The 19,329-nt window shown below is 41.7% G+C and overlaps 2 protein-coding genes across 4 annotated transcripts in view; one reads left to right on the top strand and one right to left on the bottom strand.

Moving 5' to 3' along the window:
• Positions 1 to 2,914: 2,914 nt before the first annotated feature.
• LOC131889621 (methyltransferase-like protein 25B) lies at positions 2,915 to 4,575 on the bottom strand. The gene has a single exon (XM_059238761.1). The coding sequence runs from the start codon at positions 4,262 to 4,264 to the stop codon at positions 2,960 to 2,962; it is 1,305 nt and encodes a 434-aa protein (XP_059094744.1). The 5' UTR covers positions 4,265 to 4,575; the 3' UTR covers positions 2,915 to 2,959.
• A 2,915-nt stretch (positions 4,576 to 7,490) lies between these two features.
• LOC131889207 (serine/threonine-protein kinase N-like) overlaps positions 7,491 to 19,329 on the top strand; it is a 28,142-nt gene continuing 16,303 nt past the window's right edge. For 2 of the 3 annotated variants that reach the window (XR_009374184.1, XM_059238243.1), the window contains exons 1-2: positions 15,127 to 15,263; positions 15,979 to 16,116. Coding sequence is in view for 2 of the 3 variants with exons in the window: in XM_059238243.1 (XP_059094226.1) it covers positions 15,240 to 15,263; positions 15,979 to 16,116 (162 nt within the window). In the remaining variant the exon portion in view is untranslated. Of the gene's footprint in view, positions 8,668 to 15,126; positions 15,264 to 15,978; positions 16,117 to 19,329 lie in introns of those variants that run through there. The other variant, XM_059238244.1, reaches the window with a different exon arrangement.

Raw genomic sequence — 19,329 nt, 5'->3', positions numbered from 1 at the left:
ATTTCGCATATTTTGATCAAAGAAAGTCAGGGTTGAAAACTGTTTGCTCCTAACCACTCTGAAGGTGTTATTGGTTTTGAATCTTGTTGCATTTGCTACTTTAGTGTTTACATCTTCTCAATCAAATTCCGTTGGACCCAAGCATGGGAAATCTCTCCTTGGCTTGAATATGATGCTTCAAATTTACAAAGCCTCCTCACTTCACCTCACTTAAGGGATAGACTTCTTATGGAGAAGCTTTACCGACTTCACAATGTCTAATACTGTTTTCCATCATGACTTTTGTGACATTGTTTCAAACCTTCCACAATCATTATTCCATCCAGGGTCCCAATCTTTACTCCTCAAAGTATTATGATGCAATGCATTTTGTACAATATGCTAAAATTAAATGCCAAGGCTCATTATTGAAAAATGTTGACAAGAAATCTTCAAATGTTACGCATTAGGAGTGCTTGGGTCAAAAAACTTCATTTCTTTTGAGAAGAATGGTCTGAATGTGGTAAACCATGAATATTGGTCATCTAAAATTTTAGCAAAAGTAATTGCAATGAGTAACGCCATTACATTTTTTGAGTAATGGTTGTGTAACGAATTACTATTTTTGACCAAAGTAATTGTAACTGTAATTCATTCCTTTTATTGAGGAACAACTAATGCCCTACAAACAAGGTAAAGGTCAACTTGAACATATCAGTATTCTTTAAAATTTAGTCTCTAGTACTCACTTGCTCATCTCCCTGTTTCAAAAGTAGACTAACATTCATTTAGTGAAACACAATCAAAGATAACCCCTTCTTCAAGTACAAATTGAGAATGCAGGCTCAAATCTAAGGCAGACCGAGCTTGACCAAATCTAGCTCTATACAACTCTATTTGGCTCTTCCTCTCAGTTCTCAAGAAATGTAGTTCTAAAAGTGTCCCGACTTAGCTCTTTAATTTCTTTCATTGGTGATCGTTCAGAGTCAGCATCACCGGACCGGCATGGCACGAAAAAGGAGGGGGCCCTCCCAGCTTTTGGCCCTTGCAATCGAAATTGCGCCGCTGTCTAAGCAGCTAATTTTTAACCGTTTTAGTACTCTTTTACCTCTATTTGGCATTTCTTGCTGATTTCCAACTCTTTCTTAAACTAACTCGATCCACGTTGATTTTTTCACCCAAAAACACTTCCTGCCCTACGCAATGCATCCGTATGATTAGAAACACGCTTAGTAGCCTGCTTTAAGAGTGTAGGCAATGGCAATAAGGCAAAGTGGGTTAAGACAAACCACAAGTTGGCAACAAGCTGCCATTTTTGTTTTAATGTCGACCTGTAAAATAACCATGCCCTTAAGTTTTACAAGCTTAAGAAATTTTGGGAATTATTCATAGATGACGAGCGTCTACGGGTCCGAGGTTGTGCGGCTTGACTCGAGGACTTGGCCGTATCATCGTCATCCATATCAGTATCCGAATCGTAGTCGTTATGTTCCAACTCCTGAACGGTGGTCGGATTCGATGAATCACTCTGTGTCCTGAGACTAGTGATTGTGGCTTGCAATTCCGCTATTTTATCTTGTTTCGCGTTCAAAATGGGCAAAAATTGAGCGTACATCTGCTCCTCTAGATTTGCCTTTGCCTCTTTGAATTCACGCATTTGACAGCGACTGGCCCGGAGATCAGTTATGAGTTTATCTTGGCGCTCGCTTAGACTACTCAGTTCTTCGCTCATTCTGGAGATCGTGGCAATCGATGCTTCAAAGAACTCGCGTTGAGCATCCGACGGATTGGTGGCAAGAGCCGAGAAATCGCCCACATGGAGGACGATCTTGGAGGTTTCTGTCTCTCTCCGCTTCCAGGTTAGGATGCCATTTTGGCATTCTATTCGAAAGATGTTCTTGTTTGAGCCCTTGGAAAAGGCCTCCTTTACCCAATCACTCAACTGTTCGAGTCTTTGCTCTTGAGAGCGTTGGACCACCTCTTCGTGGTCGATCACCACCGTCCAAGCACGATTTTGAGATGTGTCTAGTAAAGTCAGAGTCACGTCATTTTTCAACCAAACGGCCTTCACAAACAGAGAAGACTCTATCACCGAGTCCGAATCTTCGAGCAGAAGCCGTGTTAAGCAAGTTTTATTCATGTTGTTGGATTATAGACATGGATATCTATCTAATCTTCTAAAGCTCCCTCTAGAAAGGCCAAGCAATCGACAGCGTCAATGGCACGATCCACGTCAGGTTTGGACAAGGTTTTCTTCTTGTTTTGGTTGGTGTAGCTGAAGCTTTCTTTTGCGAGACTCTCCACGAAGAGCTCAGTTACTTTGGCAATAAGAAATACGGCTTCTTGACTCGCCATCTTTGTATCGGGATCCATTTTCATTATATGTTTGACACGACCTAGAGGAAGTTGGGCGATTTTTTGGTCAGGTTTAGTATCGTCCTCAAGATTACCATCTACAAGGATGGCTTCGTTTCCATTCATGATGTTCACATTGTTTTCTTTATCAAGACTGTGATCGGCCAGAATAGATTCGGTGAATGTTTCAGATTGATGGCAATTGTCTTTTTCACTCTCCTCGCCAACTTGAGCGGCCTCTATGACTTCAGTAAACGTTTCAGACTCCTGTTGGAATGGGATGTCGCCCTGATCCATCGGTTGACTCATTTTTGCTTGACTTTCCATTTCCCAAAGCCTACGAATGGTCTACTGGAGCGCACTTGCTCAGGTCTTTGAGGAGCGACACAATGTGCCCAGATGGTATTCCCAAGTTGCAGAGCTTCCAAATGGCCAGAAAGGTTTTGTTATCCAACTTTAGCCCACACTGGTTGTAAAGGGCCAAAATTCGGAGTTGTTCCGCACTCAAGGGACTTTTTATGGTAATGGTACGTCGTTCCATGAAGTTTGGAATTAATTGCTTGAGGTTTGGTTCCTGGTCCTAAAAAAAAAATATATATGAATAAGAAATCACAGCCTGCAGAGCCTAGTCACCTTTGGTAGCATGAAGAACCTTATTTCGGGGTGATATATTAGCATGAAATAGTTCAATTAGAGAGGCATTGGTCAGGCCGTTGTCCCGTAAAAATTCAACAAGGTCCCATAGAATACAATTTTCTAACAAAAGTTGTAAGCTCATCTGCAAACCAGTCAACTTTTCCAACAGAGGAAAAGACGGCTCATGGGACAAGACCCAACTAAGTAAGTCAGCGGGATCCGATTCTTGGTCGGATTGCAACTCAAAGCGGCCCCAAAACGCTTCTAAAGCACCACCCACAGTCCTGGGTGAGTCACTCCGTCGATAGCCTCTCCGAGTTCTTTTTTTTAAACTGGCTCCGTGTTTTCGAACCCAGGTCTGGACGGCTGCTCGAACTCCGAATTGGATTTGGTGAGCCTCATGATCGGCCACGGTCTGTTCTAACCATTGGGAAACGGACGCTTGGGCGGCTAAACGTCGAGCAAAATGAGTATGAAGACTGTTTGAGTAACGGCTATTCATGCTCGCATTCGACAGACACAAATTGGGAGACTGCGGACCAATCTGATGATAACAGCAAGGTACCAGCGAAATCATACGGAGATTGGGCAATTGTAAGAAAAGCCGTAGCAAATTGGGCGTCAGGTCTCCACAGCAATGGAGTCCGATCAAAGACAAAGGCTCATCAGGATCATCCAGAAAGTCAGCCAAGCACGTCTTAAGGTCGGAAGCGTTGGCAATGAAGGCTTTCTTTAAGCGCAGAGACGCGGGGTTCAAATCCAATGTGCGCAAGCGGGCTCGTTCCATGTGTGACGAATTGCCCTCAATGGCTAGCACGGACAAGTTCCATTGACGGACTAATATCTCATCTAGATACGACAAACCCGAACCCACATCTACGACTTTGCGTAAACTGTGCGTCTGACAAGCCTGTCCGATGAATTGCGAGAGTCGCGTGATTTCGTGCCGCTTCTTGGCCGGAATCCCATCATTATGGAGCACAAACGAACTTGTGGGATGAGGTAGTGCTTGTTCCAGGATATTCCTGCATAGATGGGCCCGAAATTGGTCCTGCAAGCGACACCGAACCAGGAAAAAGGCTTGGACCTCATGGGGTAGGTTGGATTCCGCCATATCGGACCCATATCTGCCTTGTATCGCCGCTTTAAGATCAGCCAAATGGACGGCCTCGAGCCAACGGATCCACGATGAGGGCATTTGTGCACAACGCGATAGAATATCCACATTGGAAAACCCAAACAGCCACTCAAATTGACCTAACCAGGTTTGAGTCTCCTGGAGTAACCTATCCATCTGAACTCGTAATGGATCTTGACCGATTACTTCCTGGTCAAAATGGTCAGGCTTAGGTAGAGCTCGGATCAAGATGAGGAGGCGGAACAGCGGCTTCCTAGCAAGTTTACGGTGGATTGGGCTCGAATCTATTAGGGGATGATCAACCGTAGTAAGGCGCTTGACCTTCCGTCATACCTCAGTTGAGTGATGTGGGCTCACGGGAGACTGAATGGATTCCGATGATGAAGAAATGGTCGAAGAGTGAGCAAAAAAGTCCCATCAACTTCCCTCCACAATTTCCCCTTTCTTTTGTTATTTCATAAACAATGCAGCAGGGCTGCCATGTGAGCGATGCCCAAAACAATCAAATCTATTCACACTCTAGTGACTAATGATGGGATCAAATCAAATTTCAAATTCAAGGCTGCCAGAAAACGTGGATAGCGATAGCACCCGCCTATTTCATCGCAACGTGAACACTTAGGTTTGAGCAAAAAGGGCAACCCTGATTTGACGGAAGAAAAATCAGGGTTACTTTTTGAGGCTCACTAATGGGTTTCGGAAATTCCACCAGTAATGTCTTAGGCCATTGAAAATGTAAATTGGTAGCCCTGGTCGCAACCTAGCGTGATTATCAATTTGATCCCCATCACTAGTAGTGACCAGAGATAACAAGCTAAGGATATAAGCGACAAAAACCACAGGCAGCGATTGTATTGTCACATAGCCTTTTTCATTCGCCTTTCCCTCTTCTCGTTGCGCGGACAAACAAATGAAGATACCGGAGAAACTCAAGAATACCCTCTAACATGCCTGACTTTTTCAAGTATTTTTCGCTGAACAAGTTATTGCTTATTTATTCTAAGACCGTAAATGCACCACCAAACCTTCTGAGAGACCTTTCAAATTGAATAAGGTTATAATTACTAACACTTGTTTCATTCAAATAGGGATAAAAAGATAGCTATATATTGCATACTTGCAGCATACCAGCGACTTTTCATTATCATCTTTTTCTATTAAAATACACTAAAAAAATTAATGGAAAGTTTAGAACAAGTGATGTTTTTTAAAGTACGTCACCAAATTTTTGTGAAACTGTGCTTTTCCTAGTTCTATTATGTTGGAAACGATGATTGTCTAAGTGTTGACACGTTATCAATCGTATAGTATTGTATACAACCTCCTGTAAATGAATATTTCCATGTCATAACTTTTTGGAATTTTACTCTTAGAGAATTTGAAACGTCTCCCACTAGAGTTGATGGCGTATTCAATCCAGAGATCGGGCGATTTTGGTATCCCTGAATCGTTTGGGTGGGTCCCTTCTTCTTCTCCAATGTCATACCAAAGAGGAGGCAATTTCTACAGAGTGCGATGAGAGCTAGCCAAGCGGACAAGCAAATGAATGTCAGCTGACCGGCTCCTAAGGTATAGTTTCTGATTGTAGAGGCGCTACTTTCCATCAGCTAGAGTTACACTGTCCATTGGTTACCAATTCAGCTGCAGTAAAAAACCACAACAAACCCGATTTGTACTCTTCTATGTTACTTCTTCTATGGTCCTACCTAAACTACCGCTTCTCAGTACTGATTACTGATGGGACGATGCAAACCTTTTCAAGCTTGATACATTCTAAAAGTGAGTTGATGGCTCGTTCGTCTGCTTTCTTTGAAACTGCGTAACGCAAGAGAAGTCGATCAGCCCGACACCCTGCTGCCCAACTACCAAAATGTGTTCAAAGCAAAGCCTCAAGTGACTTTTCTCTGACGAGCCCTCTAGCCTCTCCTGGTTATTTATGAACCTGCCATTGAACCTGAGCATGAATGGATGAATGCCTGTATGTGTACCTTCCTCTACTTTGGGAAATAAAGAAATCTCATCAGATATCATAACCATTAGGTCAGATAGTCCCGGATTGTTGGCATTATTTCATTGATCAAAAGTCCACTTGCCCTGATAAAGCTTGAGAAAGGAATTGCACCATTGGACATGCATTGCACCAATGGGGTGTCAAGACATTTAATAAGTTACAAGAGGCGTGCTACAGAATGCTGGTTTTTTTTCAAGAGAAAGGATGATTACTTACTGATTGATTTCCTCCCCAATTTTGTTTTAAAGTTCCGTCTCAAATGCACCAATTTATTCGCTACTGATACAAATGAATAATTACAGGTGGCTGCAACTAGAGTTATTAGTTTTTCTTTTTCTGTGACAAATGGTACCACTAGTTGCATGACGGAAATGCGCGAGTTAGCCTCAAAATGTAGCCCGGATTTACCTCTCGTCAAACCAGGGGAATATTTGTCCTACGTTAATTTTTTTAAAGCAAGAAAAGTAAGATAAACACTGCTTGTCAAAATCTGTAGTAAAAATGAAAACGGGTTGAACCAAAGCATTGATCCTTGAACCCTTGTATCCTTGTACCCTCGTATATTCGTCATTTTTATTTCACGTAATATTAACCAAACGTGAAAAAACTTGGATAAAACGTTGTTGTTGCTTTTTTGCAGTTTTAGGCCATTTATTTCTCTGAAAAAGTAACGCTATTAGTAACGATAACGGTAATGCGTAGTGCTGGGGTGAGTCCGGCAAAAGTCAGACGAGTCCATTGTTTTTTTTTAATGCTTCTTGCCGAACTCACCGAGTCCGGACTCAAGTCCGGCAAAAGACTTGAGCTCTGTTTTACTCAAGTAAGTTTTTGCAAAAAGACTCGTTTTGCGAAATTCTAAGAAAATATGAATATTTTTTTGGGACAAGTTCAAGGCCAATTTCTCCACAATCAAGTAAAAGACTCGAGTCCGGACTTGTTCCATCACTAGTGACGCGCTACTTTTATAAGGAACGGTTCGAGCCCTTGATTTAGAGATACATAAATCATAAGAACTATTTGCATCTATATACAGAATTATAGTTATGGTGCGACAGAATTTACATATCAAGTCAATCAAGTCAATAGATAGTTGATAGTTGATAGTCAATCAAATGAATAAATCATCCACAGGAGCTATAAAGTGACCAAGTATCTCATACTTTATGGTCACCTCAGTGAGCCGCGAAAGTTGGCCACACTCCAACCCAACCTGATCAGGTCATCTTGAGTGAACTAGGCCAGGGTACAAATTCAGGCAGCCCGGGCAGCAGAGATGTAGTCGAAGCAACAGGCGAATGATTCGATTCTCACCTGTCGGCCGTTCAGCCCTCAGCGCAGCTGGCAGTGGCGGAGCAATCAGCAACAGTACTCAGTTAGTCAGTGAGTGAGTGAGTGAAGGCGTCGTCCAGCCTCTCTTAACCTCAAAGCCAGTCACAACCATCCCAAAGGGTCTATACCAGCCGCGAGGAGACCCTTTCGTCAGGGGCCACCCACCCAGTGCCTGCGACTCAACGCCAGCGATCTTCGCTACCACTCCCGCCAGTGACTTCAACGGCTCGAACTCGTCCCAACCCGAGGCAAGTGTTCCTGGCCTCTGAGCGACCCAGCTACCCATCACCCACCGACGACCTGTGGGTCTGTGCGTTCACACCTTCGCTCATCCATCCGTCCGTCCGTCTCGTTCCATCCGTCCCGTTCCATCCGTAGGGAATCGAATAGGGAGTCGGCCGTGAATGAACCAAAACTAGAAAGTCCTCCGCTCACCCGTCCTCCTTGCCTGCCTTCCTTCAAGTCAGTGCCAACCACCGCAGCGTGTGGCCCCCAGTGGTCGGTGATAGGAACCAAGTCTCTCGAGTAGGGGGAGGTGGGTGGTTCGCCAGCCTTGGTGCCAAACGCGTTCAATTGTCTGGTTGGTCCGGTAATCCTCGAGCTTTGAAGGGATCGCTGTCAACCTTCGTTCACAACGTGCGGCGTGAGAGAATCAAAGCGAGGCGGGTGGGTTAGTGAAAAGACCATTGTAAAGACTAGTGAGCGGGAGCGGAAGCGGGCCCAGCCAAAACAAACGGATTTCTATCCGCAGCCGTTTCAACCACCAAAATAAACAATCGAGATCGTTCAAAATAGGATCACGAGAACCCTTAAGAAGGCCATACATTGATTCGGAGTGACGCCACTTCAAATTTTAGTGCCCGGCCAGTGCGGGTTGACCGCTATGCCATTGGACTCAAGCCAGAAATGGGTCTGATTTGGATCTGATATGCATTGGAACGGATTATAAGAAAGGTCAATTTGAGCCCGGCCATTCTTATCTATGGCCTGATTGTTATGTTAATGGTCGTTGAGCTGAGATATTTGAAATGCTACAGTAAAAGGTGCACCACGGATGTTAGGCCCAGGTTGTGCTTGTGTGCCAAATCTATTTTCGGCTTGAGTTTGCCTGCGGGCTGTTGATATCGCCATCCTGAAGCGATCATAATTTGGAACCTACTGAAATCCATCGGCTGAACAAGAAACAACAACGGATTTTTCCCAATCTAGGGATTGAACGGTAAGGCAATAATCATTTAAAAGCTCCAATACTGATAAGCAACCTTTGTAGGTCAAATGGGGTAGCTAAAAGGGATAGGCACGCCCTGAGTCAATATCTTTTCAGAGGGACCGGCCAAAATTTGCACATCCCATGTAAAGTTTTTTTTACTAACAAAATTAAAGGGTCAAATAGGCCAAATTTGCCTCACAAATCAAATAACATGCTGAGAAAAATTGATTTGTCTTAACAGATCAGGATCAGCAAATCGCATTGATTAAAAAATTTGTAGGAATATCGGTATTTCGATAAGGTCAGAATGCGATTGTCAGAGAACATATTTTTTTAACCAAGATATATAATGAGAAAACTACCTTAAAATTTCATGAACAAGAACCAGTTGAATTATTGTCCAATTATCGCCTTCTAAGAAATGTTAAAGCGTTCAATCAAAATGACTAGTTATGGTCATCTTAGTCGAATTTTTAGATGCACATGATCTAGTTTGGTTTCGGCTTTGCATATGCATACTTCTTATTTTCATGGCCATAAGGTTTTTATGTTAAAGAATGATAAATCTTTAGATTTTAGAATACAAAACGAAATTCATCCTTTATTCAAGAAGATCATTAAAAATCGGTAAATGCTTCCCCCTCCAAAAATGTTTGTGTTGCAAATTTCGGGTCGCACTAACCTTGCCAAAAGATCTAAGACACTGCAAAATTTATATCTAGCAACTACTGGCTGGCTTTACGCAACATATAGCCTACAATAATTTGATCTGATTCGAGTTCGAAATTATTCTTGTGTGATGCGTGATATTCCTTTATTTCAGTTATTTTAGAGCCCTATGGGTGCTCAAACCCCATTTCTAAGGCTTAAAGTCACGCACTCGTCAATAAGAGTGGAAGCAATTACTCGTAATCTCTCGAATGATGACTATCTCGTTATCAAACACCTAGTTTTTCAACAGTTCAAGTCAATCCATCCGGTAAAGCATAGTCTTATTACGATGTTTTTAGTGAAAATTTGTGGCAAGATCAGTTTGCTCAGATCAATAAAAGTTTGAACTTTATAAGCTGATGCTTTTTGAACCAAGTCAATATCCTCTTAAGGGTAAGGGCAAATTTGTCAAAATTCAGGCACGTTTAGCATGGTGTTGTTAACAAAGAATGGCCGAAAAACGCCTATTTACTTACCTCCCCGTTTGTTCCAACATATCTTCAACCACCCCCCTAATCTCATTGAACCTCAAAGAATCTACTCCGTCAAGAGTCGGCAAGTTCAGAGGCGTTGTCTAAACTGTCTTTCCTTAGCGCAATTGTGACCTTCAAAGTGAGGCTTTTAATTGCTGAATTGAAGGATATCCATTTCTCACCTCGAGGATGATAGTTGGCCAGATCGGGCCTCAAATCTACGCACTCGCTCTCTGCTAGTCACAAAATGTTCGCTGAGAAAACGGTATTAGTCGGTTGGTTTTGGGTTACCTTCAAAATTGGGTGGGCTTTGCTGTTTGAGACGAGTGCTCAAGATCAAAGCTGCCAGAAATGCTTATTTTTCTTCTCCGCATCTTTGTGAACGAGTTTGTGTAGGTAGGAAATCGTTTGAGAAATTTTCACAAATGGTTTTCAACATATTTCCTCCAAGGTTAGAGGGAAGGACTATTTGATCAAAACTAAAAACCAAACTTTAGTTCATGAAATTCTTCACTTCCAATTTAGATAGACCTTTCACCTTGGATGAATATTATTTATCTTCTCAGGAAGAAACCTAGTGGCATTATAATGTACCCAACACCACTCAAGTTTAGTTAAGTGCGTCTGTTCAAATTCCAACCAAGATGACGCCAAGACCTCCCTTAAAGTGAGAGTCTTTGTTGGTTGAGGTACTGGAGAGCATTTGGAGGGGACGTTCTCCTCCTTGTTTCAAAACAGGCTTGATGCAATCTGTAGTTGATTAGCTGTAGATAATTTTAGGAGAGCAATTTCCTCGAAACCCCCCCAAATAACATCATAAAGCTACTGTTCCTTCCTGTCCTCGTGATCTTCACTTATTCGAAGAAGCCTCTTATTTTGGGAACAGAAGTTGACGAAAATTGGTCTTGCTGGAGCCGCTTCGAGCTAACTCACCGTTCAACAAATTGCAGTCTCGCCGACTGACACAGCAACTTGAAGATGTACCGTAGTGCCCATTTAATTTTGGGCTCCATTTTCATATGTGGTCAACCCCAGGATATCAAAACGACAAGCTGTTCATTGGCAAAGACGAAAAGAACGTCTTGTTAAGTGTTGCAAAATGTATCTGGAGAATGACTTGGCCATCACTCAACTCTTCGCCTTATTTGGAAAATCACCATTCCCGACCTATAGCCCTAGAGTAGATTCTAACCTCGGCAGGTGCTATCACCTACCCCAGCACTTACATCTTGTGCCAAGCCGCAGCCCTAGCCTACAATAAGCTGAACAAGAAATAGAAAGAAACAGGGGGAGCGAGATGGCGATGGGATTTGGTACGTGGGCATTACTACTGGTATTCCAGCGCTACGGACGTAAAGTAAGGATCACCATAATGACGCACCCGTGAGTCTGTGAGTCTTCTCACTTCGTTAAACAGCTTTATGCAACTTGGTACCCTGGTCTTAAGCCAAAGACTTCAAAGTTGACCTTGGGTGGTCAATTCCATCTTCAGAGAGAACCGAATTAACAGACTCTCAATGGCTAAAATCGGGCTATTCCTTTGTCTTTGTCGCCGCGTTTTTGCTGTCGCTGCAATTCAGAATCCCAACGATATGCCTAAAATGGAAAGGTGTCTCCCTCTTTTAAAGTTGCTTTTTATGGGTGAACACCACAACCTTGTTTTGATATAATGTTACAATCTTGTGCTAATCTACGAAGTTTTGTATAGTGGCCAATTAAGACAAAAAAAATACCATTCCTCTACTTATCACCTTCTGAGAGACCTCTATGTTAGTTCTCAACTTTGGAACATACGTAAGTCGCGAAATCCCTATCACCTTAATTAGTCACCAGTCTACAGCTTTAAACAAACATAGCTCTTGAATTTCGTGCAGATAAAGCTTCACGTTGAATCTTGGAACTCAGTCTGAGCCTTTAGCGTGTGTTTGGTGTTAAAATCTCAGTTTTTATAAAGAAGGGGAGAAGTTTTTGGGCTTTAAATTTCTATTTAATGAGATCATTCGTTTATTCTTGGGTTGGGATGGATATTTTACCCAGTTGGAAAAAGTTATGCCATTCTTTGGCGGTTTCTGGAAATGACCAAAATAAAAGACAGGGACCGATCATATAGCTTCATTATTACACCAACCCGGCCTTATTTGTTGTTGGCTACTTCAATTTTGTAGGCCCTTTGAAGAAATTAACTCTTCCTTGGAAAAATACTACTTTTTTCATTTTGTCTTCACGAGAATTCTTTAAGCTTCCTGGTGAATTTGCTGCACTGTTATTATTAATTAGCCTATTAGGTATTATCCCTTTTAGGTATCCAGGCGTATTTTATTTCATTGGTGCTTGAAAATTTCGTTCCTCGCTCGATTACCTCTGTTGATTTTTTGCCTTGTTCGTTTCATTTCCGCAGAAGTAACTTCATTACAACTTCTGAGATGCCGAGATGGAAGAGTTTGACGAGATTAAGATTCTTTCCATCCGAATGGCGAGGGTGAGAAGTATTTTGATGAGTGAGCCAGTTGTTTCGATGACGGACGTGGTAATCTTGTCATTTCAAATTGCAAAACTACCGGTGCTCATTTTTTTCACGCGTGTATTGCAAGGCAACTGTCACTTTGTGTTGACTGGATATAAAAATGGATTCAAAATAATGGCCATGTGCTCTATGAATTTTCCGATCGTTCCATGTTGTTCATCATCGTGATGAGAATGAAATCAATCACATCATTTTCTCATGTAAGAAACTTTTTGTCTTCGTGTTTCCTCGCTTACCAATTTACAATACTGCAAATGGAAGGGTAAAATGGACTGGGAAGAAACTTTGGATGAGTTAAGAAACAAGTCTATGAAAAAGAATTGGTTCGTCTTCGGAAGAAATTGCGGCATTCCCCCTGCTATTCTTTTTCCACCACTACCACCATGATCATCACTCGGTGCCAATCTGACAGACCATTCAACCAGTTCATGGTTTAACGGCGATTTTCGTCCACGAAAATATGCTTGGCTTCTTTGGGAGTGATGGAGAAACCTATTTAGGCCAGCTTATTGCAAAAAAAATATGAGTGAGATCCTTCGTCTACTTGTTGCTCTCAAACACTAGAATGTGTTGTGTTGGTGTGTGAGAGCGTAAGAGGGAGAAAACAAACTGACTGATTGCTAGCCTGACTCACTCATTTACCTGGCACGTACGGACAAAACCCGGCATGGGCAAATGTTTAGTGGTAATATTTAATTTCTTACCAATTTCCGAGTCAGATGGCGGCATGATGAACTATCTTGCTAAAATCAGCCAGCCACAGTTTTCGTACAGCACAGGAAATTTGAACGATGGAATGAGTTTCGTCCTACGATTTGAGTGGTGGCTTTGCTCAATTCAAGCACAGTATTTGGCTAATGGAGAAACTAATTCGAGCTTGTGAGCATTGTAGTCAGGTGAAAAGCTGGCTATCATGTTGTGATCCTGTCGTCATATGTAAATCTTGATGGGCAAGCATCATGATCATGGGTACTACTGCACAGTACACACAGTACACACATTCACGACGTTAGAAGTTAAAATCGAAATGGAAAAGACGACCAAGAAGATGATGATGAAGAAGAGATGGAAGAAGAAGAAAATGGTTGTTATGCACACAAGTGGAGGAACAAGATGAAAAGGAAAGGCAAGAGAAGCAGACTGTCGATGGTTGGTAGAGGCATGATCGTGACAGAGATGAGATTGTTGGTACGAGAAAGTGATTTTTGATGGTCCTGGACCTCTTCGAGCGTTGCCGAATGAGAAAAACGAGGGGGGGGGGGTTGTCTTCCTTGTCAAGTTTGATTAATTATCCGGTCGTGATAATTAAATGGTCAAACAAAGTGAGGAATAGTCGTCAAAAAAGCACCAAAATTGAATCTGATGAGTGGCGGTGAAATTTGTCTCGTCTCTCTTTATCGTGGGGTAGTAGTGAAAAAGCAATGTCTTTGAAAATTGTTACGCGTAGAAATTTAAAGATTGGGGGTGGTCGTCACTTTAGGATGTTACTGTCTGAAGATTGCTAATGTCATTGTGATGACACTTCTTCGACATCCATTACCAAAAGACAAGTAAACGACCTCCTCTGGAGTAAGTTGGCAAGTGACAAGCCCGCGCAATTGTGCAATAGCGTTGCGTAAGTTCTACCTCGAGACATCTTGACAGAAACCGAGCACTCTGTTCCTTTTATGCAGTATACAGATTTATGAATGAGCCAAAATGCGCCAATTAGAGGAAAGCTAACAAACATACAGAATTATTTTCCCTTCATTCTACAGCTTGTTCTTTAATCATGTGGGTCTTTTTTACACATGTCTTCAGCCGTGATTTGCCTTTTCACGCACGGGAAAATACTTTTTCATTTTTATTCGAAACGGCCGAGACGGGGTTAAAATGACTTATTTTGGCATTGTGATTGACGGTTATGATTGAGTTTTAGTGCTAATTCCTAGTTTCACGTTGGTTCATAGTCAGTTAGAATCCAAAAAAGATGTCAATAAATCTCCTCAGTTGCGTTCCTTTTGGGACTTGAATGAGCCCAAGCACACGGAGATGCTTCATACCTTACCTATCGTTAACGTAACGTAATGTAGTAGTATAGCAATAGACAGAAGGGGGATGTGTGCATTCTTTCCAGTCGAGCTCAACGCGTGTGAAGATGTCGATGACGGCGGGCCTAAAACTTGTCGAGGCATGGGAAACAGCTGATCGAAACAAGCTCTGAAGATGACGGTCGAACGATACAACGAACGTACCAAGGAGGCACTAGGTGCTCTTCGACTTCTTCAGTTGGCTTGTTGAACTTGTAGTGGAGTGAGCTCTTGGTGGGTGACCGTGGTGTGCCTTACCAACTTCGAAGATTGCGAATTGCCTCTTTGACAGCAGCTATTGCAAAAGTTCAAGCACTTTTGGCCTGTTTTTCTGAACCAGCATGCCATTTTTGCAATTTTTAGCCAAATTGCTTCGTTTTTAACCGTATTCACAAAGCACAACGTGCTCAAGTGCCTTCCGTCTTGTCCCTGCTTGTTGCAAGGTACTCTTATATGATCATGAAATAATTCGCCCACGTGGATGAGGTATCTGGTAGACAAACAGTTCTTGCCCTCATCTCGATCAAATTCTGGTTCTGAGTACTACAATTGGTTTTGGTTGTGCTTCGCCCGATGTGGCAGTGAATGAGATATATGGTCGTCACATCATCATCATTACCACCATCATCGTCGTCGGTTGCAATAACATCGATTAGATGGCGGAAGTGTTATCAAACCACCCAAAATAGTTTGAGGATACAAATTTGAGCTTGAATATCTGGGTTATTCCATCAGTGACGCCATTAAAGAGCCCTTAGTTTGCGGAAAGAATATTGTCAGCTTAGTGGAGTTCAATCCGTCTCGATGAGATTAAATATCGGAAAAATGGTAAAAACATCCTTCCTGATTTTTTGAAAAAAATCCAATCGTGCATAGATAAGAATTAACTCCATTATCATTATCAAGATTGATTTTTCCAAAGAACTATACCTTGAAAGCTAGAAAACACCTTGCTGAAAATTGAAAAACCTATCCTGTAAATCGGACAAATAATTTCTATTTCAAATTTTTCATTCATTATATTTTTCATGGCGATCATCAAAAACAAATTGACGACAATTTTCCCCTAAAATTGTCAGTTTTAGATTATCATAAAGGTAAAAATCGCGAATAAAGTTATTATGAACATGAATGGTCGGAATGGTTCGAAACTTAATTTAAGCTAAATATTTATTTTTTCGACCCTTGATAATACACTTTTTGTCGAAGATGTATTTATTTGTATGAATACGTTTTTATGGCTCAAGACTCAAACATTGCGAACATCACAAAACGTAGTATCTTCAACTCATTGGAAAACTGACTTCTTTTAATTGTTTGTTTCAATTACTTTGTTTGTCAATCAAATCATAATCTAAAATAATAATGGACAATTTTACATGATTTGGGGCCTTGGAGCGCTTCTCGCCTAATCTCGTGTTGACTGTGGGAGAAACGCCGTATCAGTAACTCCTTTGTCGATAAATGTGTTGTGAAGGACAAATGCGGAGCTCCAAGGCGTTCTGCAAACAATGATGTGAGCCTTCTACTTGTTTCGTTTCAGGTTTTTTCGAAGCCAAATCCGAGGTCCACTGGCTCCTCTGTGACCTCATCATTGTCCTCCGGATCAACCTCGTCTCTGTCTTTGCTGTCATTCACGATGGCGGATTTACCCGGCTCGAGTGGGCCTTACATTATCCAGGTAAGACGCACTTGCCATTAACGCTTCAATATTAGCCAATCCTTCAAGTTTGCAATAACTGTTACGTTTGGAGATAGATTTCGAAGAATTTTTTGTCAGACTGACATTGACCAATTATAATCTTACACTCACGTTCGTTTGCTCATCTTTTATGTTTCCTCTGGTTTCTTCTGCTAGACACATTTATCAGAAATCAACGTTGACGCACTTTTTTGGCCTTTTTACGTTTATTTCCTCGATCAGGCACTCTGTGCCTTGAAACTATTCACAATGTCTGTAATTGCGTGAACAATCGCCCTTGTCATTCATTGACAAATTCAAGGCAAGATTTTGCCATTTTTCATTCAGCCTAGCCAATTGAAACACCTATGAGCAACCTAGCTAAGGCCATCCCATCCGTCCATCCATGCGTACATTGATTGAACGGCGGTAGGATTGGTACGACGAAGCGACCGACCAACCTTACGACCATCCAACCAAACAACCGATCCACCGACGGATCGATTCGCTGTATTACACACACAAGGGCCTACTCCCGACCCTCCGACCCTCACCAACAATACCGGCTTCTAGCCATACCTCTGATGTGTGAGAGTGTGCACATACACACGACTTACTGCTTCTAGGGAGTGAAGAGATAGATAGCCTTGAGGACACTTTCAAGGGGACGTACTCTTTATGAAGCCGTTGTTGCATTTACCGACAAATTTCTCCCTACTTCATCGGAGGAGGAGGTGCTTAATATCAATTTAAGGACAAGGATTGCTCCCAAACCAAAGAGAATTCATGGATAAAATCAAGTTCCACTGAGAAAACTATTTCTGATTTCTGGACGGACAGACTCAAAGAGGGTAGAGAATCTTACTTATCATCGACAAATGATCCTGTCGAGATATTGAGAAGAAAGTGATGGGAAACACATTCTTTTTCAAGGAAACTCATTTGGAGCTACTTGATGTTGGTCCTTTTAATCCAGTGCTAAAAGTTGAAATAAGTTCGGTTTGCCAATTCAAACTCGTTGGCAGACCTAATGTCATATAAAGATTGTAGGGTAAAGAATAGACGAATTATAACCTTTCATTTTAATAGCACTGGGGTTTACATTCCCTGTAGCGGTTAGAAAAGCCCGTGAAAAAAACAAACAAAAATAGCTTTGGATCAAAAGCTCTGTTTCTCACTGTCNGAATTATAACCTTTCATTTTAATAGCACTGGGGATTACATTCCCTGTAGCGGTTAGAAAAGCCCGTGAAAAAAACAAACAAAAATGGCTTTGGATCGAAAGCTCTGTTTCTCACTGTCATTGATAGTAAGAATGTCATGATGGCATGTTAGTGATCCGTAAGGTTAGAAATGCAAATGGCTTCCTATCCCTGATAGTAAATCAATGATAACCATGTGAAGCATATTGGATTGATATCAAACCACACCATTGGTTGACCAATTCAATAACTTTGAGGTTCCCTCTGCTCTGGCTTCCCGTTCCTGAAACGGTTCACAATATACCACCAAACTCTTACAAGTACATTATTGAACAAGTTGCAGCAAAGCACCAATCTTTGCTATCCTTTTCCTTGAACGTTAGAAAACGATTGTTCATTCAAGACTGGCCAATTATGAACGACAGCCAATGAAATCTCCCACAAAACAATTTCTTTCGGTGGGCCGAAAATTTGTTTTGTAGGCCTGAACAAAAAACTTGGACCATAACTCATCAAAAGAAAAGGCTCTTCACCACTGAAAAGATAGGTTCAATGTTCGTAAGAACGCTATTTAACAATTCCTTTTTACATGATTGTAGCCTAATATGGGTAAAAAAACTTCATCAAGGAAAAGTTCAGTTTTCTAACCAGCGATGTATTAGTTCATTGGAGCATCAACCAGCTTTGACTGATCCACCTGGTCCTCCTCTTGGATATTATCCCGCCAACCCAAGGCCTCTATTATAAGTTTTAATCAGAATGTTTGCCATGGAGTGACTATATTGACCGATCACCTCCATTCGGTCAGTTCCCAACATATTCTTTATAAATATCGTTGGGTCATCACCACAATCATTATCACCACCAACACCTTCGAGGAGACTTTTGGATCCGTCTTTTTTCTTACCAATCGGTGTGCTTGCTTGATGTGGAAAAAAAACCTGTTTAGAGCACCCAACAAGGTTCTGAATGAACTCTATGCACTTTGCATGCATGTCGTAGCCGAGATGGTTCATTTTTAGATTTACAGTAGAAAGAGAGACCGAGGCAAAGGTCAAGAGGAGCAGCATTGAGTTGACTCATACTGGACGATGAGAAACTTTCCGGGCAACTTGAGATGGCACTACCTGATATTCCAAAACAACTTGGAGATGAGAATCATAGCTAGCATCAAAACTGGCTCTCCTGATCATGATTTCCCCTCTCGATTGTGATCTGCATTCAAGCATCTGCATGCGAGTCATAATGTACGTGTCAAGATTTCTCCTCCGAGCAACCAATAGTGATGATCTCTTCCTCGTGTAGGGCTCGATTGTGGTCGTAATAATCTGGATTGTCCTTTGATAACGATCTAACCTCCCTCGAGGTGAGGCGTCAATAATATACATAGGATTTCTTCTTCGATCCAGCGAGCCAAGATGAGCGAGAAAAAAAAACCAATCCTGTGAATCAGGATCTCAAAGAAATGTCATTCAGACTTACAATCACCTTTCATTGCCAAGCGAGAAGTGTACTTTCAATGCTTGGCTGAATCCAGGTAACCTTTTCAACCAGAAAATGAGTTGGTGATTTTTCCTGACTTGGGTTCAAGTCGAGCAAAGAAGTATGAAACCAGATTTCTTTTTCTTACTTTCATGTTTTCATTCCTTATTGCTAACATTGATCTTCCATAATCGTGAATGCAAATCTATGCACTTCAAATCTTCTGTTTTTATTAGTGGTCTGCTTAATCGATGGCAGTTCGGAAAGAATTGCTGAATGATGGCGTAGAAACTTGTCGGTACATTCCTCCGTTTGTCACTCATTCTTTTGAATAAAAACGAGAAACAGGGAACAAGAGTGTCAAAAAGACCGTTGACGATCAGAATGATCACCAATATAGTATTCAATCATACATGACTTAGCATGCACTTTAGACCTATGTATGTTCTCTTCGTCAGGAATACGTAAGTTATGATTAGTGCTCAGATTTTGCCAGATTGTTCGGAATTAGTCGGCAAATCAAGAGCATT

This window comes from Tigriopus californicus, chromosome 10 (genome assembly GCF_007210705.1).
Source record: "Tigriopus californicus strain San Diego chromosome 10, Tcal_SD_v2.1, whole genome shotgun sequence".
In the NCBI taxonomy this organism is placed as follows: domain Eukaryota; kingdom Metazoa; phylum Arthropoda; class Copepoda; order Harpacticoida; family Harpacticidae; genus Tigriopus; species Tigriopus californicus.
Note: the sequence above shows the minus strand (reverse complement) of the source record. Positions and strands in the feature narration are given on the sequence as shown.